This window comes from Phytophthora ramorum (assembly GCF_020800215.1).
Source record: "Phytophthora ramorum isolate Pr-102 chromosome Unknown Phyram_PR-102_s0003, whole genome shotgun sequence".
NCBI classification, from domain to species: Eukaryota; Oomycota; class Peronosporomycetes; order Peronosporales; family Peronosporaceae; genus Phytophthora; species Phytophthora ramorum.
Window position 1 is genome coordinate 2,199,449 of NW_027150649.1, and position 24,382 is coordinate 2,223,830.

The following is a 24,382-nucleotide window of genomic DNA, read 5'->3' on the forward strand; positions in this document are numbered from 1 at the left end:
GCGCGCCGCCCGCCATCATGAGGTGCGTTTCTGTGCCTCGAACAGGGGATCTGCAGGCGACGGGCGAGCGAATTAACGGCTGAGATTTGGTGTGCAGCAGGAATAACAGTAGTCGCAACAACAGCAATGGCGGCTCTGCGCGTCGCGGTCCTCGTCGAGAGCAGGTGCGGCTTTTGCAGTGGGTTGGAAGGCAATGGGCTGGAGTCTTGTGACGCTGACCGTTTGTCTGTCTCTCTTTGCAGAAGAAGAACATGGACTACGAAGAGCGCGTCACCCGCAACGGAGTGTCGGCCAATCACCTGCTCAACTTTACACTGCCGGAGCGTGAGAGGCACGTGTACCACCACCAGAAGAAGAAAAAGAGCTCGGCACCGCGCACTCAGAGCGAGTATCTCCATGCCAAGTACGTTTGCAGTCTATGTACAGACTTGTGTTTTGCATTCGTCTGATGGTTGATGTGTTGGGTGGACATGCAGCTATCGCTTCGTGATTTCACCGCTGGAACCGGATGCCGTTGTGCCGACGTGGGATCTTGAAGCGCTCACCGAATGTAAGGGATGGCCGGCTTGTAGACGACGAAATGGGGTTGTTGTCTAATACGTCGGTGGTATTTGGCTTTGGATGACATTTTCTAGGGTCCTCGGTTGAACAGGTGCTGCTGTGGTATGACGTCGAAAGCCCGCAGACCTGCCCGATCTGTATGGACACTTTTCGCGCGCCGAAAATCACCAAGTGCGGCCATATCTTCTGGTACGTACGCGAACGATTGCCAGTCTTGTATTATACTGTGCAGTCTACTAAATGCTTGCCAACTTGATATACAGCTGGCCGTGTATTTTGCGATACCTATCGATGACGGACAAGTACTGGCGTCGCTGTCCGATGTGCTTCGAATCCGTCCAAAAGGGACATTTGCGCAGTGTGCAGCTTCATCAGCTGCAAATTCCTCCGCATGTGGACTCGGATGCAACTTTTCAGTTTCTGGAACGTCCGAAATCGAGCATGTTTCCGCAGCTTCGTGCTCTCCCATCTGCAGAAGTCGAGGCGACTTCCCGCTCTGCAATACCGCCCCCTGAGGCTTCTGCGTTCGCCGAACGGAAGCGCTCTCGGAAGCTACCAAGTATAAATGATGTCGATGCAACGTATTCGCGCATCTTGGAAGCAACGCCCGCGTACTTACGGGAGCTTTTGTACTCGGAGATGCGCGATTTGCAGTCCATGGATGCCGAGTTCCGAAGCAGTGGCGACGTAGACAACCTCCCGTTCGTGGAGGAGGCTATGCGGAACACGTCAGGGCGGCTTGCCAAGAGTGACGACTTTAGTCACGGCACTTATGGCTCTAGCCACACTTACAATATGAACAGCAACACCCCTGTCGCGAAGGAGAAACCGCATGAAAACGCAAGTGGCGAGGCGTACTCGTTCTACCAGATCGCGGACGGAACATACGTGGTTCTCCACCCGTTGAACATGAAATGTCTGCTGAGGGAGTACTCAGATGAGCACCAGCACGAGCTAGAAGGCCGACACGAAGAGGACGCTCGCCAAAAGGAGATGGAGGCAGCATGGACTCAAGAGGCAAATTCTTCAGCCAGCTCGGAGCTGTTGCCTGCTGACCGCTACCACTTGCTGCCCGAACGAATCCACGGTCGTGTGCTGGATATCGAGCATGTGGTCATGGATGAAGAAGTGCTCAAGCGTTATCGCTTCTTGAGCCACTTGCCGCGTTTCTGCGACTTTTACATTTGCGAGCTCGATCTGACGTCCCAGTTGTCCCCTTCGACGCTCAACTTGTTCCGAAACGAGCTCAAGAAGCGCACCAAGCAGCGAAAGCAGAAGCAAAGGCAGCAGAACGCTACGACTCCGTCGTCTCCGATCTTCAAGAGCAACGCAGCAGCGTTTTCGCTGGAGCAGGAAGGAATGACGTGGCCGTCGCCTTACGAACAAGCGATTGCCGAGTCGCTCGAGGAGTTTCATCTCTCGAATTCCGAGCTGGACAGTGCAGCAGTCTCCCCAGACGTCGAGAGTTCGTTTGCTCGGGTAACGGAGAATTCTGGGTACTTCCCAGCTCTCGGAGGCGAGCCCAGGACCCCCGTTGCCGACCCCATAGCGTTTGGCTCGCCGGCTGCATGGGGAAATGCGTCGACCAGTCCCCCCGCAGCGGCCTGGGGCTCCGGCAAGGGCGGCAAGAAGAAAGGAGCAGGCAAGAAGGGCGTCTCCGTCTTCTCGACCACGCAGCGTCGCTCGTATCGCTAGTGCTCGACTAGGGCTCCGTCCGTCAAAGCGGCAAGGAGTACTAGTCTAGCTGCATGCAACTCCGATTTGTGCCTTAAATCCATGACAGGCATTGCTCAACTCTTTCTACATTTTCGTTTCCCGATAGAAACTCTATGGCAAAACCTGATTTTATTAGCGCTGAAGCCCACGCTAAATCGTCTTTCCGTGTTGTGGCCAGATTGACGTCAGTCTAAAGATCTTTTCATTCCTCAATCTGCTTCGTCAAGCACAAGTCCAAGCACCAAGACTCAGCATCAGCTCCAAGCTCGATGACTAACATCGCCATCATCTACTACTCAACGTACGGCCACATCGCCAAGATGGCCGAGTCCGTCAAGGCTGGCGTCGAGGCCGTGGATGGCGTCACGGCCGAGATCTACCAAGTGGAGGAGACGCTGTCCGAGGAGATCCTGGGCAAGATGCATGCGGCCCCCAAGAAGGACCACCCGGTGGCCACGCCCGACGTCCTCAAGAATGCGGACGGCGTGCTGCTGGGCATTCCCACGCGCTTCGGCAGCATGCCGGCGCAGGTCAAGGCTCTGTTTGACGCCTGTGGCGGGCTCTGGGCCGCCGGCGCGCTCGTGGGTAAGCCCGCGGGTATCTTCTTCAGCACGGGCACGCCCGGCGGCGGCCAAGAGACCACAGCCTTCACGACGCTCACGTTCCTCACCCACCAGGGCATGACCTTCGTACCGCTCGGCTACCGCAGCCCGCTGCTCTTCAACATGGACGAGATCCACGGCGGATCCCCCTGGGGCGCGGGCACCCTCGCCGGCGCCGACGGCTCTCGCCAGCCGTCCAAGCTCGAGCTGGATGTCGCCAAGGTCCAGGGCGAGTCCTTCGCCGGCGTTGCCAAGAAGCTGTCGGCCTAAGCACCAAAGCACCGTTCTGCGTCTGTACCCATCGAGCTAAAGATACTTTAAATTGATTGGTCGAATATGACTCGTACTTTTAAATGAAACCTGGTCCCATCACAAAAGCACCGCGTCGCTTCGTTACAACGTTCTCCGATGGAGTCGTTCCTGGAGCCTCCGTCGACGTACGTGCCGCCCGAGGCCGTGGCGCTCTTCAACTCGGTGGGCTACACCTTCGTGGGGCTGACACTGGGCCTCATCGCCTTTCTCTGCGTGCGCAAGTTCCTCTTCTTCCTCACGTGGCGCAGCTTCCGCGACGGTCCGTACGCTGTGGGGCAGCACCAATGGCGACCGGGCAACTTGGCCGGGTGCGTCTACCTCTAATAACCATTAGAATTGCATGTCTTGCACTCACGGTCCTGCTCTCTGTGTGCAGCCCGCAGTGGTGCAACGTGTGCCACGCCATCGTCTACGGCATCCGCAGCTACGTCGTCAAGTGCGACATCTGCGGCATGTATGCACACGCGCAGTGTGCGGCCACGACCATGCGCTACAAGGGCGTGTCTGGGCCGACTTCTGCTGCTCCTGTGGTGTCCGCGCCTTCCTGTGCTTGCAGAGCGGCGGGCGTGATGCTCCCACCTGCGGCAGCTGTCTCAGACGACAAGGACGAAGAGCGGTCGCTGGCGACCACGCAGCAGCAGCGCCACATGTGGATCAAGGGCAACATCGACCCGATGGACTCGTGCTCGCTGTGCGGGCTTTTCTGCGGCAGTATCCTTGCACTCTCCGGGCTCAAGTGTGCGTGGTGTCACGTGCGAGTGCACGAAGAATGCTTCCAACAGGCGCTGGCCCGCGCGCACCGCCCGCTGCTGCTACGCCGCTGCGACTTGGGTCGGCACGCGAACCTCATCGTACCCCCATCCTGCGTCATCTTGCACGAGCCAGTCTCCATCGCCACCAAGTCGCAGCGTGCGCTCAATTCGGTGCGTAGTGCCGCGCACATTGCAGTGAGCAAGATGTCCAACATCCGACTGCGTCGCGGCGTCGCCAGCAATGGCATGGAGCCCCCTCCTACCCCACCTACAAGTAATTTGCGCAGTGAGGTCACTGCGGGATGGGAAAGTGCCCTTGCGGCTGCATCAAATGCTGTCTCGGGACTGGACGGGCTTCCGTACGATCTGGTTGAAACTCCCAAGGAAACCACGCCGCTCTTGGTCTTCATCAACAGCCGCAGTGGCGGCAAATTGGGACTGCATGTGTTGCGTCAAGTGCGCAAGTGGCTTAATCCCGTGCAGGTGTATGATCTCTCTCATCAAAGCCCCATCGAGCCGCTACGTCGGTTTATAGGTCTACCCCGGCTCCGCATATTGGTTTGCGGGGGTGACGGAACTGTTGGTTGGGTGCTGGGTGCGCTGGATGAAATCGGTGCTTCGCGACAGCCACCTATCGCGGTGTTGCCGTTGGGTACTGGCAACGACCTGGCCCGCGTGTTAGGCTGGGGTGCTGGCTTTTCAGCTCCTACCGACGTGAGTGAGATCCTCGCTGAGGTGGAAGCAGCCCACGTTAGTCTCCTCGATCGGTGGCAGGTGAACATTGGCGACTCGCAGAAGCGTGTCGTTTTGAACAATTATCTGGGTGTCGGCGTGGACGCTCAAGTGGCGCTCGAGTTCCACGAACAGCGTGAACGCTCGCCGGGGCTGTTCATGAGCCAATTCGTGAACAAGCTGTGGTACAGCCAATTTGGTGCGAAGAACTTCCTGGTTCGCACGTGCGCGGGGCTGCCTGACAAGATGGTTCTCGTTTGCGATGGAAAGCGCATCACACTGCCCGAAGGCACAGAAGGGGTCATTTTGCTCAATATCAACAGCTACGGCGGCGGCTCTAAACTCTGGCACGATGACGCGGAGTCTGACAATGAAGACTCGGATTCGGCCAGCGAGACGGACGACGACGACGACCGCAGCCAAACGAGCAGCATTGCTGCTGACACCAGTACGCACTTCGGTCCGTCTTCTCCCCACGATGGCTTGCTGGACGTTGTAGCTGTATATGGCACGCTGCACCTCGGCCAGATGCAAGTGGGCTTGTCCAAGGCCGTACGCCTGTGCCAGGCCAGATCAGTGCGCCTCACCCTGAAAGAGACTCTGCCCGTGCAGATCGACGGTGAGCCGTGGCTGCAAACTCCCAGCGACATGGACATTTCGTTCCTGCAGCAGGCATTCATGCTCAGCCGCACCGTCGAGGAGCGTGATGTGGTGACGAAAAAGGTTGGCGAGGTCCTGGACTGGGCTGAGCACACGCATGTCATCTCCTCTCGGCAGCGCGATGTGCTGTTGGCAGAGATCGCGCGTCGAGTCGCTGATAGTGCCGCATCTCGACGGCCCACGGGTTCTCGGGCTCTGCTATCGGCAGATAGCCGCGGCCGCGATAGACACTCGTTCATCATGGCTGACAGATAAGTTTTCCTGGTTCCAAAGCGAGAGATTGAAGCTAGCAAGTATAAGGCCCCGTCAAGTAAATATATAGATCTTATCTACGCGTTCGAGTCGTCAGCACGGATGGATGCTGCTTGGTGCAGTAGCATCTTCTCGACGAACTGGTCGATATCGCCGTCGAGAACCTGCGCTGTGTTGGTTTCGGAGTAATTGGTGCGATGGTCCTTCACCATTTGGTACGGATGCAACACGTAGGACCGGATCTGGTTACCCCAGGCATTGTCTCCAAGCCCTTGTGCGAACTGCTGCCTCTTGAGAGCTTCTTCTTCGAGCTTGCGCTGGTACAGCTTAGCACGGAGCATGGCCAGCGCTTCAGCTTTATTACGGTGCTGTGATCGGTCCGATTGGCTCTGCACAACAATCCCCGTGGGTAAGTGCGTGATTCGAATGGCACTATCCGTGCTGTTCACATGCTGCCCGCCAGGACCCGACGATCGGAACGTGTCGATACGTAGATCCTTGGTTGGGATCTCGATCTCCTCTTTGGAGCGACCCTCAGAGGCCATAGGGTACACGCGCACTTGCGCGAAAGACGTATGTCTCCTCCCTGCGCTATCAAACGGCGAAATGCGCACAAGGCGATGCACACCAGCTTCACTCTTTGCCCAACCGTATGCGTACGCACCGTCCAGCCGCAACACCACAGATCGGAAGCCAGCTTCATCTCCCACCGACTCGTCCACGTGCTGCACTTGGAAACCCCGTGCCTCGCCCCACCGCGCGTACATCCTCGCCAACATGGCCGTCCAGTCGCAGCTATCAGTGCCTCCAGCCCCCGCTTGAATCTCCAGAAAGCAGGACCGCGCATCACTCTCATGGGACAGCAGCAGTTCCAGTCGGAGCTGCTGTGCACCAGTCCGGACTGCAGTCATTGCGTTCACACAGTCCCTTATCATGGGCTCGTCGGACTCCTCCGTCGCCATCACGTACAGCTCCTTCGTATCTAAGAACCTCCGCTGCAGTTCATGCGCGCGCGTTTCCCTCGACTCCAGTGCAGCCAGCCGCTGCACCACCGAGGCGGCGGTAGTGGCATCGTCCCAGAGATTCGGGTCTGCGGCTTCTTCTCGCAGCTCAGTGAGTTCCTGCTTGGTATGGGTGGTGGCTATCACATCGTGGATATCTGCAATCTCTCGCTGCGCATGACCAGCGACGGACGCAAAGGACTCGTCGTTTGGAGGGGCACCAGTGGTTGACAACCATCGGGCATCAATGAGCGATGTTTTCCATGCAGCGTAGTGAAAGAAGGAGCGGCACGACGAGCCCCGAATTTGGTGAGCAGCATTGCAACATGTTTGGGATAATCCTGTGGTAGGTAGCGCTCTCGCAGGATGCTCGAGAGCCACGATGGGGACAGCTACGCGCGGGCGCCTCGACAGGAATCGGCGGAGCATTTTGCGCCGAGATTGTTTTAGGTTGATTTTCAGGATGATTTCATTTTTTAGATTGACGTTTAGGTTGATTTTCAAGTTGAAGTGAAAGGCAACTTAACTTTTCTTGGGCGACGCGAACCGTGGGAAGTGGTACGCTTCTTGGTGTGCAACAAGCACCTCATCGTCCACAAGGCGCGGCATAAAGTCGGTCTCGACGCTGTACTCGTGGAAGCGACCTCCGGGCTCGCACAGCTCCAGCACCAGCGGCGACGTCTTGGGGCCGAAGATGTTCCCCCAAAGCAGGAGGCAGCGTAAGCGTGAGCCTGCTTCTGAGTTCTGTGGTCTCAGACACGCTGTAGCAAGCGCTGCCATGCCGTCGTCTGTGAGGGACGTAGAGCAGAGTGACAGCACCTCCAACGGACTGCTCATATTGGCTCGCAGCACTTGTGCAAAGGCTTTCGCGCCAGCGTCTCCGATTCGGTTGGCACTGAGATCAAATTCAGCCAGCGTTGGGTGGTGGAGTAGCATAGCTGCAAGCGCAGAGGCTCCTGTACTACTGATTCGGTTGGCACGCAGCACGAGTCGTCGTAGCGAGCGGTTGTCCAGCAAGCGCTCAGCCAGCACCTGCGCGCCGTGATCCGTCATTTGATGCTTCGCTAAGCTTAGATTCGTGAGCACGCGGTTCACTTGCAACATTTTCCCGATGTATTGGATCGCTTCCTCCTCTTTTGTGCGTACAATGGGATTGTCGAGATTGAGTGCCTTGAGACTGCGGTTGCCACGCAGCGACTGCGCTATGGCAATGAGATTGGAGACGTCGAGCTCGGTGTTGCCCACGTCGAGCTCCTGCAGCGGGCAAGTAGTGGCAGCTAGTAGCACTGCGATGGCGTGGCCTCCCACGGGTCCTAGCGGATTTCCGTTGAGATTCAGACGACGTAATGGAGACGCTGATCCCGCAGCGTCTAGTGCAGCGCAGAGCAGCCGACAGCTCTCACTGCCAAGACGATTGCCCTGCAGATTCAACTCGGCGATCTGGCACGCATAGGACGGCGTGGGCTGTAGTAAGCGCCCAAGACTTGACGCTGTATCCAAAAGGAACTCGCGCTCGTTGCGTGCTCCTTCCTGGTCGTCTTCGCCTCCACTCTCTGCATCGTCCTGGCCGGCTATTTCTTCGTGTTCTCCCAGGTGGTTGTAACGCAGATCAAGCCCGACTAGGCCAGGTACGTGGCTTTTGTGCAGAGCGTTCGTCAGCGCGACTAGCTGGATGTTGCGCAGTCGGTGGTGAAAGCCCTCGCGCGTGTTTCCAGCCAGAACGAGTGCACTTCCGGGCGTCTTTTGCTGTTGCCTGTTTTCAGCCGCGCGGCGTGCAGCCAGCGCCTGCGATGTCTCTTGGAAGATGCCAAGCCCGTCGTCTTCAGGGGACGGGAAGAACTCCGCCATGTGCGTGATCACGTCCCGCCGTGCCGTAATGCCCAGCTGCAGGCTCTCCATCTCGTAGTTGTGCACGAAGTCTTGCAGCGACATCTCGTCTCTCAATCTCGTCCCAACTACAGTGCTGGTTGTGAACGGACGCGGCGCTTCAAAGGATACTCGTCTCACTCTCGAGTTGGTTGATACCATGGCAGGCAAACCCAAAGCTTCTATTGCTGGGCAAGCTGACGCCAAGGCTGGTGCTGCTGCAGCGGCAGCCGCGGCGGCTGCCTCCGACACCAAGCGAGCCGAAGTAGAGCAGCCAACGGAGGAAGACGAGGGGGCAGTCAAGACTGGCACCTTCTCGTTCAGCGACGGCAGCAAGTACAGTGCGTTAACGTAGCATTAGTTTCTCTGGTCCAGGTGATTCTAACCGCTCGCGTGCGTTGTAGAGGGAGAGTACTGCGTGGCTGGTGGGAAAGTGGTTCGTCAAGGCCACGGCTCCTTCTGGACGGGGGCAGAGAGATTCGAGGGCGAATGGCTGCGCGACCAGATGCACGGCCGCGGCGTTTACAGCTTCGCAACGGGGGCAAGTTACGACGGAGAATTCCAGAGCAACAGCTTCCATGGCGTGGGCAGCTATCGCTGGGCCGACGGCGCTCACTACGAGGGCGGTTGGCAATTCAACAGGTCTGCTCTGGGTTATTTGTGGCAGCGTTATCAGATAGTGTGACTAATTTATGGCAATCGCGACTTGTTTGCGGTATTTTTTGCTGTTAGAATGCATGGCGATGGTCTGTATGTGGACAAAGATGGGGTCGAGTGGCGCGGCCGCTTCGTGAACGGGAAGTACGACAATGGCCGCATCTTCCACACGCTGAGGTGAAGCAGGAGTTTGTGTGCTTGCCAGCATTTCACAATAATGTATTCTTATAAATGGCAGTTCGCTGTCAACTTCAATATCAGCTACGGGAGGAAAGTCTGGCACAGCGCCGAGCCGCTGCGGTCCACGGGCGGCAGGAGCCCATTTTGAAGCAGCTCCAGCTCGTCCTCCGTGACGCTCTGGTCGCCGTAGAGCGCTCGCTCGTTGGCAATTAGTTGCGCCATGAAGCCTCGGTTAGGAAAAATAAGCGGTCGGCATTTGAGAACGTGGCTGTAGGCGGCCGACAGCGTGCACTTGGTCTTGAGCATCACGTACCAGATGCAGATCGTGGACGAGCGCGAGACGCCTTGCACACAGTGAATGAGCACGCGGCCGTTCTCCTCGGCTGCCTTGTGGATAAACTCAATGGTGGGCCCGAACTCCTGCGTAATGTCCACGTCCACGTTGTCCTTGATGGCCACGTCCATATACTCCACGTTCTCAAACTTGTTACGCTGGTCGGTGATGGCCCCCATGTTGACGATATGTGTGATCTCCAAGGCGTCAACCACCTCGGCAGAGTTGGCTTGCCAGAAGTTCCCCAGGAAGAGGAACCCGTCCACGATTTCGTTAGGGAAGTGCACAGCCGACGTGGGGCTCGACACTGCAGTCTCCGTGTGGATTTCCTGCTGCTCTTCTTGTCTTATCCTGCTGTCAATCTCCACTGGCAAGGACATTGGCGACGGGGGTGACTGCACCAGCATGAAATTGTACTTCTTGGAGAAAGCGGGGAACCCTTGCGCCAAGAACCGCACGGAAAATACGCGGCCCTCGTCCATGAGCATCTTGGCGAAGCGGTAGCCCCAGTCCATTTTGTACAGGAAGGACGCGCCGGTGTGGTTCCCGCCGATCACGACCACTTCAATGAGGTCCCTCCTCTCCATCTTTTCGCGCAGCTTTGCGTTGTCCGTAAACTCCAGCACGTCTTCCACCGTATTGACTGTCTGTCCTGCGCAACTCAACGCTGGTAGGAGCGGGCCCGCATTCACGTGGGGGCAGTGCAACGCGTCCGGGAGATGACCAGCTGAGAACTCGACGCCCTTGCGGCAATCCACGAGCACAACGCCTGAAGTCTGCAGGCGGTTGTAGAGCGACGTGACGGAGACGAGCGGTACCCGCGCGTGCAATCGCCTTATCCGTAGTCTCCGGGAGGCAAACGACAAGCAGGAAGAGCTGAGCGAACGCGAGAACGACTCGGAGTCCAGCACAGGCTCGACGGATCGGTTCGAGCCCGTGGGGCACGTGGAGACGGCACTGGCCGAGCCGTCAAACGGCTTTTGCTCCTTCTTCATCTCCTGCTCGACTTGCGCCATACCTCGAAGTAGTGTACAGTATCTATATGGCCGTTCCTGGTAGTAGCAATGCCGGTCTCCGAGTCAATTGCCAAATGCGGGCAAAGCTCTTTGAGTTGCCTCTCCACCCTCATGGGGTATATATAAACTTTGGACAGGGGCGTGGAGAACCGCAGATTATAGGGTGTTGGACTTTAGTAGTGACACGCCATTCCAGGGTTATGCGTTGTCACAGGAATATAGTCAGCATAAATATTCAGCGCGCGTTGGCCTTATTTATGTTTTCTCTCTTTGTGGCGGAGCCTCGACAGACGACGGGCCCCACATTAGCTAGCACACGCGGCATGTGGAGCGAGACTCCCGGTTGAAGGCGTGGTGGCTGAGGCGTCTGCTAGTACGCACGAAACGTGCCATCCAACAGAGCTCAATGTAATTGCCAATTGAGGAGCTGCAACGATTCCAAGCAGCGGTGTCCAAGCAATGATGTCCAGGTGCAGCTGAGGCTGCAGCCTCCGCCGCCCATGGTCGCCACCAGAAGCGGCCCGCTAGCCACACGTGTGCTATCTAGATGTGTGGCGGGGCCACTTCGTTGACCAGCAAATCCGAGGCAAAATTGTGGCTTACATCTGCATCTCCCCCTGCGAATCACTTTTCCACTGGCGATATGGGTACATGTATTTGTCTACATGTAGTAGTATTCATCTAGTCAACGTTGAAGGCGAGCTTGGTAGCCTCGTACGAGGAAATCATGATGGCGCAGGCTGGCGCCACCTTCACGGCGCGTGGGACCAGCCCCGCAGTCATCCCGCGAGCACCTTCCGTCTCCCACACCTGCCGCATCAGCTGCGTGAATGATGGCGCGGGCGCCATACCCTCCGAGTAAACGACGAGCTGCGATCGAGTCTTGATCACGTCGAACGGGTGCGTGGCAACGGTGGCGAGCACGCCGGCCAACACCCCCGAGATAAAGGCGACCGCCACGCGTTTCCTCTGCTCGTCAGCGATAGAGACTCGCGCCGTCATGTACTCCTTCGACGTCTCGATGCCGTACCAGTAGAAGGCCGAGAAAGGAATGTCTCGCGCCAGTGTGGCGCCGAGTCCAGCAAACAGTTGCCGCGCTCCTCCCTGCCACACTTGCCGCGCGTACGTAGTGAACGGGTGCGCGTTGGCCACTGCCTGCATCTGCACGCGGATCAACTCGAACGGAGAGAAGATCGTCGCGGCCGCCGTGCGCGCCATGCTGCCGGACGCCATTGCCAGCACCCCGTGGTTCTGCTCCGGGAAAGCTTTCTTGAACTTCTTTAGCAGCATCTCGTACGAAGTAAAGTAGACAGCTGTCGACGGGATAGCGGTCAACAACGTCGGCGGCAATCCGGCATAAAGTGCAAGCGGCCCCTCGAGCCGCACGATGCGCGCCATCGTGAAGAGCGTGCTGTCGGGCTTTGGTGGCGAGCAGATCTGCTGAGCCGAGCACTTACACTGCTTCAACAGCCGCTGCTTGGGCAGCATCGTGTCCATTAGCCCATTCGAGAAGCTGTAATACGGACACTGCAGAGATATCAGTGACACTGGTAAACAACTTGCATCCGGGAAGGATAGACGCACCTGCTGTGCGGCAGGCGGCGCATGGACCACCGCGGGCGCCTGCACCTGCAATCGTGTCTTCACCACCTCCAACGCTGTGCAAATATGATAGGATAACTTGTTTCAGTGAGAGATGCCACACCAGAACGCTATGCCACCTGTTAAACACGCGAGCAGCCTATCTTACGCGTGACCTGGGCAGCGCAAGCGAGGCAGAATGGTCAGTGGCAGGGCAGCAAACTATTATGCACGGGGTGAGCGGCACACACCACGAAGGAGGTGATGACAGCGCCCACGGACGCCGACACGGATTTCTTGACGGTCTCGTCCATTTTGCACTTGCACTTTTGATTGACCGTTACAGTCTATTTTCATCCAATCCAGAATCGCTAATCCAAACGCACCTCTTGGATTGGCAGAAACCAGAAAAACTGTAGCCATGTCACGTTCGTAGGGAACCTCCATGCGTATTTTTCCGGCACATTTCTGCTGGAGCTCTCAACGGATCTCTTCGCATATGAATTTTTGTATGCCTTTGTCAAAAGCCAAGTCACGGCAAGAGGTCGCCGCTTTTCCCGAAGCCATTGTCAAAGGCGAAGAAACCGTTCACCATGATGGAGCCCTCCGCGTCGACGACTGCAGCGGCGCCCGTCGCCGCCCCCGCTGCTGCTCCTGCTGCAGCCCCCGCCGCTGGAGGAGACGCCGCCGCTGCGTCCGGCCCATCCCCCGCCGCCGAGATGCTGCGTCAGTTCTCGACGCAGTTCAAGACTCAGATCTCGCACGTGCAGATGCCCGCGGCGATCAAGGAGCACACGGACGAGCTGGAGCGCCGCATCTCTGCCACGGACATTGCGCGCATCAATGGCTACATGCGCCTGGTGAACCTCGTGTTCGCTGGGGGTCTGTGGGTCACGTGCTTCTTCCGCATGTTCCAGGTGCCCAGCTACTCGCACTTCCTCGTCATCACCTACATCATGTGCGTCGGCTCTGACTGCTGCTTCGACGACAGACATTCGCTGATAATGAGTTTTTTGTATTTGCTGCAGGTTTCTGAGCGCGGGACTTGCCTTCGTTGAGAACCATGAGCGCTTCCCGTCTATCGCGGATCGCGTCAAGATCAACTTTGGCTTCATGTTTTCGGCTACGGGCAAGGCGTCCTACATCCTATGGTGCGTCCTGTGGTCTTTAAGCTGTGTATCCTGGGTGTTGGTATTCTGTTGCTGACGTGTTTCTTTTGCTGTCGTCGTCGTGTAGCATCGCATTCCTGGCCGTCTCGCAGGGCTGGATCGGCTGGATTCTGGGCGTGTGCTTCTTCTTCCTGGCTCTTTTCAACTTCTTCCTCATCCACCGAGTAAGAGTCGCACTCTGTGGATTTTCAAAGGGATTTTGCAGTGTCTAACGGCTTCTGATTGATGTTGTGCAGCACCCTGCGTACAAGGCGGCGATGCTGCAACCGACGGGTGCCGCCGCCGCCACCGCCCAGCAGCAGGAGGAGGCGGATCTGGAGGCCATGCCGGAGCTCCGTTATAACCAGAAGCAGGCCCAGGTGCCCGTGTCGGGAACGTCTACGGCCGCCAAGGCTCAGCCGTCGCACGTGTCGGTGTAAGCCAGACGGCATCGGCATTAGGACATGAAAGTGAGAACTAAGCTGCATGGTTATATATCAGCTTTTCCTGCATCATCTCGCGAGTTTGCTGGTGTGTTGGTAAAATGAGGCTACATAATCGAGCTGTAGGATAGGACACAATGCGATAGCCTTTGCTTCAGTTTCACGAGTTCTCGTTGAGCTGCTTGTTACAGAGCAAGCCGCAGATGCTGTTAGTCGGACTTCCTGCCGTCCCTCGCCTCTCTGCTTCCATTGCTCGCTGCACTTTCGCTCACTTGGACGTTAGCTGCGTGCGTACTTTACTCCTTGGCCTCTCCGCCGTGCTGCGCCACGACGCCGTTGCCGTGATACTTAAGCGTCTTGACCCAGTTGCTGCGGCGTCCGGAGGGGTGCTTGAACTGCACGGCCGACTTCTTGCCGTTCTGCTTGATGAGGGTCTCGACGTGCGCCGGGAGGAAGTTGTGCGAGTACGAGATCTTGCCGTTGTAGTCGCCCACAGGGGCAGGTTCCTCAACCTCCAGCTCCCAACCCTGCTTCTTGGCGAAGTGCTCGGCGGCCTCCTTGGTGTCGAACATGGCGGGGTTCAGAACCACGTACGGGTCGGCGGTGCTGGTCCAGCCCATGAGCGGGTTGGCCCACGTGCGGGGTGCCTCGAAGCGGATCTCCCAGTGCTTGGTCTGGTGGATGCCGCTCTGCATCTGGTTGCGCGCCGGCTTGAAGAGCTTGGCCTTGCGACCCACGGACCACTCGCCCGTGCCGGACACGATAGCCGCCTCCTCCGGGAAGGGCATGGGCGACTTCTCGATGGTCGGGAAGAAGGCCTCCGAGGCGTGGAGTGGCAGAACTGCAGCACCAGAACAAAGTGTTTTCACGTTATTAGAGGTGTATTCTCACCAGGAATTGAGGGGCTGCAGGGGCACGCACCAGTGCGCTCGGCATCGGTCAGCACCTGCTCGCGCAACTGCGTCATGAGCTTGTCCTCGGCAGCGGCGGCCGCAGCCTTGGCAGCTTCGTCGTCCTTAGCCACCTCCGAGAATGCGCGGGAAGACGTGGCCACGGCCGCGCGCTTGGTGGACACGGCCGCGGCGGCGCGCGTAGACGCTTGGAGCACACGCACGGACATGATGGCGGACGCGGTAGTGCGAAGCTTGCCAGCCGCAAATTCGTGTCTAAATTTCGAAAAGTGCCACTAAATATAGCCTATTACGGCTAAACCACCAGAATGGCTACATCTCGAATCCAACTTGTACAAATATGAAAGGTACCTCATTTAGTTATGTGGTAGATGTCGAGCTAACGACCGCCCACCAGTACCTGTCTGTCTTGTCCAGGCAAATGGCGGCGTGCTCGATGACAGCTCTTGCCTCTCCGTCCTTCTAGAGCCTCTTCGCGGCCCGATTGATCAACCATTTAGCAAACACACTTCAGCCTCGCCAGCTCCGTGAGGAATTGCTGCACCTCCGCCGTGTCCCGAAGAGAGTACGACGCCTTCGTTACCGGCAGCTCCTTGAGGTTGCCTGGCAGGTCCACCTTCTCCGCCTCGGGGTCTCGTACGATGATGGAAATGCCCTGGCCCAGTCCACGCCCGTTCAGCGCGTTGAAGGCATCCTCATCGCTCACGTCGTCGCCCAGGTAGAAGGGCACGACATCCTCCGCATCCAGTCCCAGCTCCGATAGGATGTACATGACAGCGCGACCCTTGTCCCAGTCAACCTGCAGATGATAACGCATGCGAGTCAGACACATAGAAAATCACGACATGCACCTCTCTCAGCACAGACATACCCGAGGTCGCAGCTCGAACACCATCTTGCCCATTTTCTTGGTGAGGCTCGGGTGGTAGTCCACGTAGTCGTCGACGATCTGCTCGACGGCGTTCTGCAGCGCCGGATCAACCTGATCAGTGGCGAAGCACAAGACAGACGCGTTGGCATCGACCGAAGGAGATACAAAGTTCAACCCAGGCAGGCACAACATCCTCGTCATGCAACACTCACGTGGCGGTAGTGGACCGAGATGGCGAGTCCGTTGTCCTCGAGCTCGGCGCCAGCGATGTGCGACGTCTGCTCCGTCAAGTCAAGCAGCGCCTGCTCGAGCTCCGGGCGGAAGTGGTCAGCCACTTGGCAGTTGATGGGGCGCGTCTTGGTGCCCTTTATGTCGAACCCGTGGCTGCCAGCGTACACCAAGTTGTCCAGCTGCACGAAGTTGTAGACCTTCTCCGTGGAGCGGCCCGTGACGATCGCCGTGACGAACTTAGACGAGAGCTCGCTGAGAGCGGCGCGCATGGCGTCCGTCATGAAGGCGTGATCGGGCACGTCCACGATGGGCGACAGCGTGCCATCGTAGTCCAGGAAGACAACAGGACGCTTGCCTGCATTGGCATTTAACAGCAAAAGTCAGAACCCCATAGACACGTCGAGACACCAAGCAGCGGTAGCAGCGGTAACCAATCCGACTGGTCGGTTACGAGTCCAAATTGTACAGCTCTAGCTCCAGCTACTTACCGGCGACTTTCTGCCGGATGGCGTCCATGTCAAGGAACGCGTTGGTCGGGTGCAGCATACTGGCCGAACGCGAGAATTCTTGGAGCCTGTGGGTCGCTGGACTGCAGCAGTTTCGATTCGGAGGCGGACAGACGGCACCTGCGCTGGCTGCTGCTGGCTGCGCAGACGCCTGGAGGCTGTGCTGAGCTCGCGCTCGCTAGGCCGGAGGCACGTGAAGGCTGGGTCGTGAGTGAGCTTGTGGCCGATGGACAAGTCGTGGCCCTCGGCTGAACGCATTTCTGACCAATCAGAGACCGCATTGGTCAGGTACGCTCGCAGCAAAGGACTTGGAAAATGTATGCCGCGCCGAACAGTCCGCGAGGTCAGGTCGAGTCAGAAAACTGGTGTTCACTGGCAGTGTACGTTTGGTCTTGAGGCGCACCGACTCAGTCGTGCTGCGTTATCGCTATTTCCCCAGTTCCTGGCGGCCAGGTTTGCGTTGCAGCCTGGTACCGTGTCCTTTGCGAAGTTGCCTTTTTGTTGGAGGACGAGTGGCCAGAACCGTGCCCGCTGTTGCACGGCCAGCGTTGCGGTGTTGTCGAGCGTCGTCCCAAAATGCTGTCATGCGCCTTTCGCTTTCGGAGCCCAGGTCTGCCTCAATGTGGCTTCGCTTTCGGAACCCTTGTGCAGGTTACGCCGCTCGTTATTGGCATCGCTGCACGTTGCGCCTGCGTAACGATGTCTTATTATTGAGATCCCGTCACCAGGACTGCAGCGCGAAACGGGGCTGCCTGTCGCGGCGTGACGAGCAGCGAGTCGAGTCGAAGGTGAAGGCAGCTCTGGGATGTGCATGCATTTGTATTTACTGCAGTTACGGCGGCTACGCCCCAGGCGCGCTACGCTGTGGGGTGTGCATGTATGTTGCTCGTTTCGTCGTCGACTAAAACCTATCGCCAGTGGGGTGTTTCGCGCTCAGTCTAGTGTGGGGTGCGGCACTTGCCTCCGCCGGCCCCATCTCGGCTCTACAAACGAGATGGGACCGGCGGAGGAGATTCTCCCCGCTTTGCCGAAGAGGATCTCCCGATAGGCGGCGTCATGTCTTCTACAGCCTTTCAAGATTCAAAATGGCTCGCTCAAATCTCTCACCACATCCTGCATCTCGTGGGAACTCTGTCAAGTGGATATTGCCTCCGGCTTAGTGAATCTGAGCGATGTTCGGTTCCCACATGCGAGTGCACTTTGCGCATTGAAGTGTCCGATCCAATCTGCATTTTGTACAAGGCTGTCGCTCAGACTTGCGCGAGATACTTGAGTTTCGGCAGCAACCTGCTGCCTGCAAGTGCACTGCCACGATCTCCTCCACTGGAAACTGCTTTACTACGGCCCAAGGTAGATGAACCATTACCAGTCTGCCACGTCGACGACGAGTTGCAGTCTGGGCGGACTTGGATTCTCACCTGCCGCGACGCGCATCGAATTCGATTAAGCCGGCGCGCTTCAACGCGTGAGCGCATAGGACGGCAACTCGGCGGCGGTGGACACGGCATTTCCCCGTCAACGCGGCGCTGCAGACCATCGTCACCCGACAAAATCCATTCCCGACATCCGTTTCTCGACTATTTTTGCTCGATGGCATTTCAGCCAATCGGCGCGCGCGAAACCGCGCATAGCCCTGCGTTCTTGACTGCTGTCCCACTTACCATCTGTCGCATCGAGCAAGCAGGTCTTGAAGGCGGAACAATTGCCCATACTGGACGCGAGTGATTCGACGTCCCTTCCATAGAGCCACGACGCCGCAAGTTCACAGCATCCGGAAGGCCGGCGCTGGGATCCCAAAGCCACAACTGAACCAGCTCGAGCTCGCACCAAGCACCAAGATGCACACCGCGCAGGCGCTCGCGTCCATCCGCCGCTCCCGCACGTACGACGCCGAGGGCGGCGCCGCGCGCCCCCGCAAGTACCCGAGCGAGCACTCGGCGCTGCTGCACGGCCACGGCCACAGCAGTAGCAACGGTCACGTGAGCAGCACGAGCTTCCAGCGGGCGTCCTCAGGGCTCAGCGGCACCGACAATGAGGCCGACAACGCACCGCTCACGGTCCGCGAGGACGCCGCAGCCATCGCGGCTATGATCAAGGACCAGCCGCTCAATCTGATGCTGCTCGCGGCCCCGCTGGCCATTTGGGCGTCGCTCGGCGGCTGGAGCGACCTCTGGGTCTTCGTCTTCAATTTCCTCGTCATGATCCCGCTCGCCAACCTGCTGGGTGAAGCCACCGAGTCGCTCGCGTTCCACACGGGCGAGACCATCGGCGGCCTCGTGAACGCCACGTTCGGCAACGCCGTGGAGGTGATCGTGGCCATCTTCGCGCTCAAGGCGGGAGAGATCAACGTCGTGCAGAGCTCGCTCATCGGCTCCGTGCTCTCCAACCTGCTGCTCGTGCTGGGCTGTGCCTTCATCGCCGGCGGCGTACGCAACAAGGAGAACTCGTTCAACGCCGTGGGCGCCAGCGCCAACTCGTCGCTGCTCATGCTCGCGAGCTTCGGCATGCTGCTGCCCAGCTACATCTTTTACTTCTCGGACCACGAGTCGGAGGAGACGCGGGTGGCCAACACGCTCACGCTCTCGCGCATCGCAGCGGGTTTCCTCCTCTTCATGTACGTGCAGCTGCTCTTCTTCCAGCTCAAGACGCACGCCGACTTCTTCGAGGACGAGCAGGCGGACCCCGAGGAGACCGTGGCGCTGTCCAAGCGGGCCAGCGCTGCTGTGCTGCTCGGTGCCACCATCCTCGTGTCCTTGTTCTCCGAGTTCCTCGTGGACTCCATCGACGGTTTCGCCAACGAGATGCACCTGAGCAAGTCGTTCATCGGCATCATCCTCCTGCCCGTCGTCGGCAACGCGGTGGAGCACGTAACGGCCGTCAAGGTCGCGCTGAACAACAAGATGGAGCTCGCCATGGGCGTCGCCGTGGGCTCGGCCACGCAGGTGTCGCTCTTTGTGGTGCCTGTCGTCGTGCTCTCCGGTTGGTTCATGGATCAGGCCATGTCGCTGGCGTTCCCGCAGTTCGAGATCCTCATCTACCTCATGTCGATCATCATCGTGTACGCGATCATTGCCGACGGCAAGTCCAATTGGCTCGAGGGCTCCATGCTGCTCACCGCCTACGCGCTTGTTGCCATCGCACTCGTCTGGGTAGAAATCCCGAACGCGAAATAAGGAGCGATCGCAGCTCCACCCGTTATCTAGCATTTAGTCCGCATTAGGATCGAAACTTTTGCCATCTTCTAATCGTTTTGCTTAATCTAAGACGTTGTTGTCATTGCTGCGGTGAAGAAGTTTGGTCAACGTCTTCATTGCTTTGGTTGCTGTATGTGGGGGTGATATTAGATAATGGTCGGGGATTCCTATGTCTCTCTACGTGCCTGCTTGGCATGGTATCATCCTCGTGCAGGGAGGGTGCGTGTTCGCACACTCGATGCAGTGGAGGCGGTGAGGCTCGTCGAGGTCGTGCTCAAGCCGCTGATGGTGCTGGGGCGCAGCAGACACACCGGGCCCTCTTCCACCGGGTCACTGGTGTCAAAGGCACGATGCCGAGCGGCCGAGATGCACATGCAGCAGACGCGAAGGCGCTCGATCACTCCGATGAGGCCTTCGACGTCCTGCGACTTGGAGCAAGAGCTGCACGTGTGGTGGCCACACATGTAGCACACGTGCTTCTTGCGCAACAGCGACTCCTTCACCAGCTTGCCGCAGCCGGAGCAGCTCCCGTCGCTGCCGATCTCAGCGGGGTCAATGGTCTCTTCGGCACCCAGCCGTCTCCGAAGAGCGATGTCGCCGATCTTGGGGATCAACTTGGCCAGCCGCAGCAACGCGTGGGCCGAGGCCTCGCGCACAGTGGCGGCCTTGAGCTTAGCCTTCACAATTCCCTTGGACCTCATTTCGTCAGCAGACACCGTGTGCGTGCCGAAGTAAAAGACCGACGTCTGGTGTGAAGCTGCCTGCTCCGTAAGCAAGTAGCCGGCCAGCACGTCTCCGCCGACTACCAGTCGGCCGGCGCGGTCGCGCTTCAACGTCTGGAAGGTGCGAACAGCGGTCCGAGTCTTGTAGTCGACGTCGACGTAGTCCAGGAACTCGATGGTCTTGGAGCTGGAGACCAGCGGGATGGAGCCCGAGAACTGCATGCGCTTGGTGCTCAAGTGCGCGTTCGTTGTCGTCATGGGCACCTCGCGCAGAGTCACTGCGTACGAGAAGGCGTCGCCCGCGAGGGCCACCATGGTGGCGTTGAAGTCGTCGCTGGTGCGGCTGGAGAGCACCTCCAGAATCTCACTGGCACTGCAAGGAAGCATCGTGGAGGCTGCGACGTCGAACACGCCGCGCGTGGACTTCCGCTCGAACACGCGCACTCCTTGGCCGTCCTTGCGCTCCTTCCACCCGGAGGCTCCAAAGTCGCGTCGGGCGTGCTCCACCGCATCGCGGGCATTGGCTGCCAGCGCCAGCATCGCGTCGTCCTCGCCCTTGAGCTCGCTGCCTCTGGACTTTGAAAACGTGGACCTGCCGCTGCTGGAGCTGAAGAACGACTGCGTCCTCGGCGACGGAGCCGTCTGCACGCGACCGGAGGCGCTGAGGAAGTTGCTGTCGTCCGAGCTGAACATGCTGCGCGCCGAGATGCCGGAGCTGCTGCTGAAATCGCGTTGCCGCAGCGTCATCGACGGCGGTGGTGAATCTACTCGACTGCAATGGGGTTGGTGCGCCAGGCAGCGGAATGGGGAATGGCTGGTCTGGTTGGGGAGACAGTCGATCCCAGGCGGAGCCGAAGCGTGTTACACACCTGGCCGGTCCAAGAGATGTGTATCACAAGTGATTTTGTGGGGGGCCAGAGACCAGGAACTGCAAGAGTTCAGCGACATCTCGTGGCGGCACTCGCACTCGCTCGGGCCCAGGTAAATTGGCGCCAGGGAATCTGCCCAGCCAACTCGTTCGACAGGCCTCGACACTGCGGTGCGCTGATTTCCAAAATGGTTTCGTCGACTCGCGCACGATGTCCCAGGTGTCCGAGGACTGCCACGTACACCCCCGCTCCGTCAGTGTCCGATCGTGCTTCAAGTCGCGTGCAGCGCCTGGGTATGTCGGCTCGGAATGGAGCTGCAGAGGTGGACAAGCTTCCCTGGGTACGAGCCGTTGGCGAGCTACTACTTCACCAGCCTGCGCGAATCCCGCGACAAGGCAAGGCTGCCAGTTGCGGCGTGGAGGAGGACGCTGGCAGTGGTCGACTAGTGTAAGCGACCTGCATAGCCACGGCCGAGTTCAATGCAGCAAGTCCGACCTCCTTCCGAAGAATGGACATGTCGAGCATGGACGGGGGAAACTCTCGCCCGGTGAAGTGATGCAAGCTCCTCGGCGACTTCGGCCCGGTCATCGGCCACGACACTGGCGGCTGCCAAAGCGTCTGGAGTCTGAGAAGTTTGTGCTCATGTCCACGTTGATGACTCCCTGTAAAAGTTTGTTGTCTTTCAGGATTTTTTGGCAGCTCTCAAAGCTCTGCTTCCTATGCACAACGATTTGCACCGGTTGCGCCATCTTCTGGACCCCACTCAGTGGCTCACTGCTGTCATGGATCTTGAGCTTGAGCCGTACTTGGCACTTTGGTTGGGGTCAGCACGGCCTTGGATGGGGGGTCCTTCGCTGGAGTAGAGCGGCAATACCAAGTCAGCTCGTGTCCTGCGCTTTCTGCTTGACCCCTTCCGGCGCGGCTCGTTTGCGCTTCGGGCATGGAGATCGATTCGCAGCCCACGGCACATTTTGGTACAAATCGCACAGTTTCTTAATGGTCAAGGTGTTCAAGCTGAAGCGACACCATGTGAACTTGAGTCAGCATCGCTTCAGCCGCCTGGTCATGCTGCAGCTCACATCGATTCGGCTTCCTACCCGATTAGTCGTCCACTATGTGCAAAAGCCTCGTCTTGAAGCCGGTCGATGCATGTTGTGCAAGCAGGGACTCAAATTATGAGCCCGATGCGGCCTTCCACCTCGCGGGTCAACACACAGGAGCTGCACGCGAGATTCGGCAAATCGCTGGCTTTTCGAAAGCCTAGACCGCGAGGATTCGCAGCTCCTTCACGAGTTCGAGTTGCCAGCGCCCGTACCTTCATCTGGAAATGGCAAGGATGTGGATGCTGCTGAGCCGGTGCGGATGTGCTGGATCGCTCCAAACTCGATCGTGGAGGGTCTGCAAATGTTGTGCGCCAAGACGAAGGAGGAGCGCGGGGTCGCCGGTCTTGGTCACCAAGGAACCGAGCTCTTGCTAGCGTTGTCCCGAACATCGTTCGCCGAGTCCTCTTCCAGCTGAACTCGGTTCTCGGAGGTCAGTGCTGTTCTAACGGTTAGTATGCGTCACCGGTTTGCAAACAATCACGGTAGTGATGGGGCCGACCAATCAGTGCAAGCCAATCACAAAACGGATACGATGAAGTCGGCGCTGCTGGTAACGCTGGCCGCTTTCTTCCTGACGCTGCTGCTGGCTCTGGACCGCGGCATTTATGCCTGGGCGGGCGACGACGACGCCGACGAAGTGGAGGAAGACGACGAGGATGACTTCGACTTCGTGTCCAGCAACGTGCGTGTCCCCCAACAACCTGTCAAAGGTGATGCATCGATTGTCAATTGCTGACTATTATCATGATATCTGCGGTAGCTGGACTTTGTCAAGAGCGACGACCTCGTGGAAGTGCAATGCGACGGCCAGCAGTGCGCGGCCGAGCCATCAGACGGCATCCCGTCGGTCTGGACGCGCGGCCTCGTGACGCCCAAGCTCAAGCCCAAGCTCATTCTGCAGGAGCACGCGCGAGCTGCTAGCAACGTGCAGAAGCAGTTCAAGGGCGAGACGCTGGGCTACGTGACGCCATGGAACAGCCGCGGCTATGACTGGGCCAAGCAGTTCCGGACCAAGTTCACGTACATTTCGCCCGTGTGGCTGCAAGTGCGCGAAGATCCCGAGCACGTGCCGATCATCACGGGGACGCACGATATCGATCGTCAGTGGGTGCTGGATGTCAAGAATGGAGTTGATGGAGAAGAGCAACAGGGAGCCGGCCCTGCCGTTGTACCCCGTGTTGTCTACGAACGCAACCGCCTCAGCTCGGAGGACGTACCGGTGATTATCGAGAAGATGCTAGAGTTGGCGAGCGAACACGACTTTGATGGAATGGTGTTCGAGATCCCAGTGATGGCAGGCACGGTGGACATGCTGCAGCAAATGGGTCGTGCGTTTCGGGATGCGCGTAAACTGCTGATTCTTGTACTGTCCAAAAGCTCAAACGAGGTAAGTGAAGCTGTTGAAGGTGGCTGTTTCAAGGTTTTCCCAACTGAATAATGGGTGTACCGCGAATACCAGGGTGAGCTGCCTGTGACGCACGAGATTTTCAACGAGTTGGCGCCGTTAGTGCACCGTTTCTCTATGAATGCGTACGACTTCAGTGCGCCGGGGCCGAACGCACCTTATCCGTGGCTGAAGTCAACGTTGGAGAAGATGTCGCCCATGGAGCGACAAAGAATTCTGATGGGCATTCCCTTTTACGGCTTCGATAATGGCGGTAACTAACTGCCCATCAACGTCAGTGCGGTCGAGTTTCTAAGCTAACCAGTTTCTGCGGGCAGATGCTATCACGGGGAGCACGTACATTCAATCTCTGAAGGACAACGACGTCACAAAGATTAAATGGGACGCGAAGGCGCATGTACGATACTGTGTCGTCGATGCAGTGTTTACGTTAAGTTTCGATGTCTGACGTGGTCTTTGACTTTGTAGGAATGCCAACATGTGTACACTGCTGCAGCAACTGGTAGCCACCACGTCGTCTTCTTCCCGTGTCTGCAGTTTTTGCAGGACCGGTTGAATTTGTACAAGGAATACGGCGTGGGGGTTGCCATCTGGGAACTTGGACAAGGTATGTACATTAAGACTTCACGAGCAGCGCAATGGCGACTAATAATTGTACGATTTGGTGTATGTGCGTGCTTCACAGGACTCGACTTTTTTTACGATCTGCTGTAGCACGATGCAGAAAAACAGACCGTGGGTCCTCCATTCATAAAAC

General features: G+C 58.1%; 14 protein-coding genes across 15 annotated transcripts; 7 read left to right on the plus strand and 7 right to left on the minus strand.

Moving 5' to 3' along the window:
• Positions 1-17: 17 nt before the first annotated feature.
• On the plus strand, positions 18-2,256 carry KRP23_3873 (RING finger protein 10; the record flags this gene model as incomplete). Of its 2 annotated transcripts, none has more annotated exons than XM_067888781.1 (6): positions 18-22; positions 98-164; positions 243-403; positions 477-550; positions 636-750; positions 825-2,256. In XM_067888781.1, 6 exons carry the CDS (start codon positions 18-20, stop codon positions 2,254-2,256), a joined length of 1,854 nt encoding a protein of 617 aa, XP_067747990.1. The 2 variants fall into 2 exon arrangements, with proteins under 2 accessions (XP_067747990.1, XP_067747991.1); XM_067888782.1 differs by having other exon boundaries at positions 101-164.
• Positions 2,257-2,546: 290 nt separating this feature from the next.
• KRP23_3874 (Quinone-oxidoreductase QR2) lies at positions 2,547-3,149 on the plus strand (the record flags this gene model as incomplete). The annotated part of the gene is made up of 1 exon (XM_067888783.1): positions 2,547-3,149. One exon carries the CDS (start codon positions 2,547-2,549, stop codon positions 3,147-3,149), a length of 603 nt encoding a protein of 200 aa, XP_067747992.1.
• Positions 3,150-3,287: 138 nt separating this feature from the next.
• KRP23_3875 (Diacylglycerol kinase 2) lies at positions 3,288-5,590 on the plus strand (the record flags this gene model as incomplete). The annotated part of the gene is made up of 2 exons (XM_067888784.1): positions 3,288-3,499; positions 3,568-5,590. 2 exons carry the CDS (start codon positions 3,288-3,290, stop codon positions 5,588-5,590), a joined length of 2,235 nt encoding a protein of 744 aa, XP_067747993.1.
• Positions 5,591-5,664: 74 nt separating this feature from the next.
• On the minus strand, positions 5,665-7,017 carry KRP23_3876 (Peptide chain release factor 2; the record flags this gene model as incomplete). The annotated part of the gene is made up of 1 exon (XM_067888785.1): positions 5,665-7,017. The coding sequence occupies one exon, from the start codon at positions 7,015-7,017 to the stop codon at positions 5,665-5,667; it is 1,353 nt and encodes a 450-aa protein (XP_067747994.1).
• Positions 7,018-7,110: 93 nt separating this feature from the next.
• Positions 7,111-8,520, minus strand: KRP23_3877 (Leucine-rich repeat-containing protein 34; the record flags this gene model as incomplete). Its single annotated transcript, XM_067888788.1, has 1 exon — positions 7,111-8,520. One exon carries the CDS (start codon positions 8,518-8,520, stop codon positions 7,111-7,113), a length of 1,410 nt encoding a protein of 469 aa, XP_067747995.1.
• Positions 8,521-8,614: 94 nt separating this feature from the next.
• On the plus strand, positions 8,615-9,292 carry KRP23_3878 (Phosphatidylinositol 4-phosphate 5-kinase 1; the record flags this gene model as incomplete). Its single annotated transcript, XM_067888789.1, has 3 exons — positions 8,615-8,795; positions 8,859-9,096; positions 9,187-9,292. 3 exons carry the CDS (start codon positions 8,615-8,617, stop codon positions 9,290-9,292), a joined length of 525 nt encoding a protein of 174 aa, XP_067747996.1.
• An 80-nt stretch (positions 9,293-9,372) lies between these two features.
• KRP23_3879 (Dual specificity protein phosphatase 1) lies at positions 9,373-10,641 on the minus strand (the record flags this gene model as incomplete). The annotated part of the gene is made up of 1 exon (XM_067888790.1): positions 9,373-10,641. One exon carries the CDS (start codon positions 10,639-10,641, stop codon positions 9,373-9,375), a length of 1,269 nt encoding a protein of 422 aa, XP_067747997.1.
• Positions 10,642-11,322: 681 nt separating this feature from the next.
• On the minus strand, positions 11,323-12,536 carry KRP23_3880 (Solute carrier family 25 member 40; the record flags this gene model as incomplete). Its single annotated transcript, XM_067888791.1, has 4 exons — positions 11,323-12,168; positions 12,226-12,299; positions 12,392-12,398; positions 12,474-12,536. The coding sequence occupies 4 exons, from the start codon at positions 12,534-12,536 to the stop codon at positions 11,323-11,325; spliced, it is 990 nt and encodes a 329-aa protein (XP_067747998.1).
• A 405-nt stretch (positions 12,537-12,941) lies between these two features.
• On the plus strand, positions 12,942-13,810 carry KRP23_3881 (uncharacterized protein; the record flags this gene model as incomplete). The annotated part of the gene is made up of 4 exons (XM_067888792.1): positions 12,942-13,180; positions 13,251-13,373; positions 13,459-13,555; positions 13,628-13,810. 4 exons carry the CDS (start codon positions 12,942-12,944, stop codon positions 13,808-13,810), a joined length of 642 nt encoding a protein of 213 aa, XP_067747999.1.
• A 299-nt stretch (positions 13,811-14,109) lies between these two features.
• Positions 14,110-14,933, minus strand: KRP23_3882 (NADH dehydrogenase [ubiquinone] iron-sulfur protein 4, mitochondrial; the record flags this gene model as incomplete). Its single annotated transcript, XM_067888793.1, has 2 exons — positions 14,110-14,654; positions 14,735-14,933. 2 exons carry the CDS (start codon positions 14,931-14,933, stop codon positions 14,110-14,112), a joined length of 744 nt encoding a protein of 247 aa, XP_067748000.1.
• Positions 14,934-15,220: 287 nt separating this feature from the next.
• On the minus strand, positions 15,221-16,372 carry KRP23_3883 (putative trehalose-phosphate phosphatase 4; the record flags this gene model as incomplete). Its single annotated transcript, XM_067888794.1, has 4 exons — positions 15,221-15,523; positions 15,596-15,706; positions 15,808-16,181; positions 16,315-16,372. 4 exons carry the CDS (start codon positions 16,370-16,372, stop codon positions 15,221-15,223), a joined length of 846 nt encoding a protein of 281 aa, XP_067748001.1.
• A 1,798-nt stretch (positions 16,373-18,170) lies between these two features.
• On the plus strand, positions 18,171-19,505 carry KRP23_3884 (Vacuolar calcium ion transporter; the record flags this gene model as incomplete). Its single annotated transcript, XM_067888795.1, has 1 exon — positions 18,171-19,505. The coding sequence occupies one exon, from the start codon at positions 18,171-18,173 to the stop codon at positions 19,503-19,505; it is 1,335 nt and encodes a 444-aa protein (XP_067748002.1).
• Positions 19,506-19,726: 221 nt separating this feature from the next.
• On the minus strand, positions 19,727-20,995 carry KRP23_3885 (uncharacterized protein; the record flags this gene model as incomplete). Its single annotated transcript, XM_067888796.1, has 1 exon — positions 19,727-20,995. The coding sequence occupies one exon, from the start codon at positions 20,993-20,995 to the stop codon at positions 19,727-19,729; it is 1,269 nt and encodes a 422-aa protein (XP_067748003.1).
• Positions 20,996-22,752: 1,757 nt separating this feature from the next.
• On the plus strand, positions 22,753-24,339 carry KRP23_3886 (Chitinase domain-containing protein 1; the record flags this gene model as incomplete). The annotated part of the gene is made up of 6 exons (XM_067888797.1): positions 22,753-22,902; positions 22,981-23,607; positions 23,680-23,878; positions 23,943-24,022; positions 24,094-24,232; positions 24,311-24,339. The coding sequence occupies 6 exons, from the start codon at positions 22,753-22,755 to the stop codon at positions 24,337-24,339; spliced, it is 1,224 nt and encodes a 407-aa protein (XP_067748004.1).
• Between the last annotated feature and the right edge of the window lie 43 nt (positions 24,340-24,382).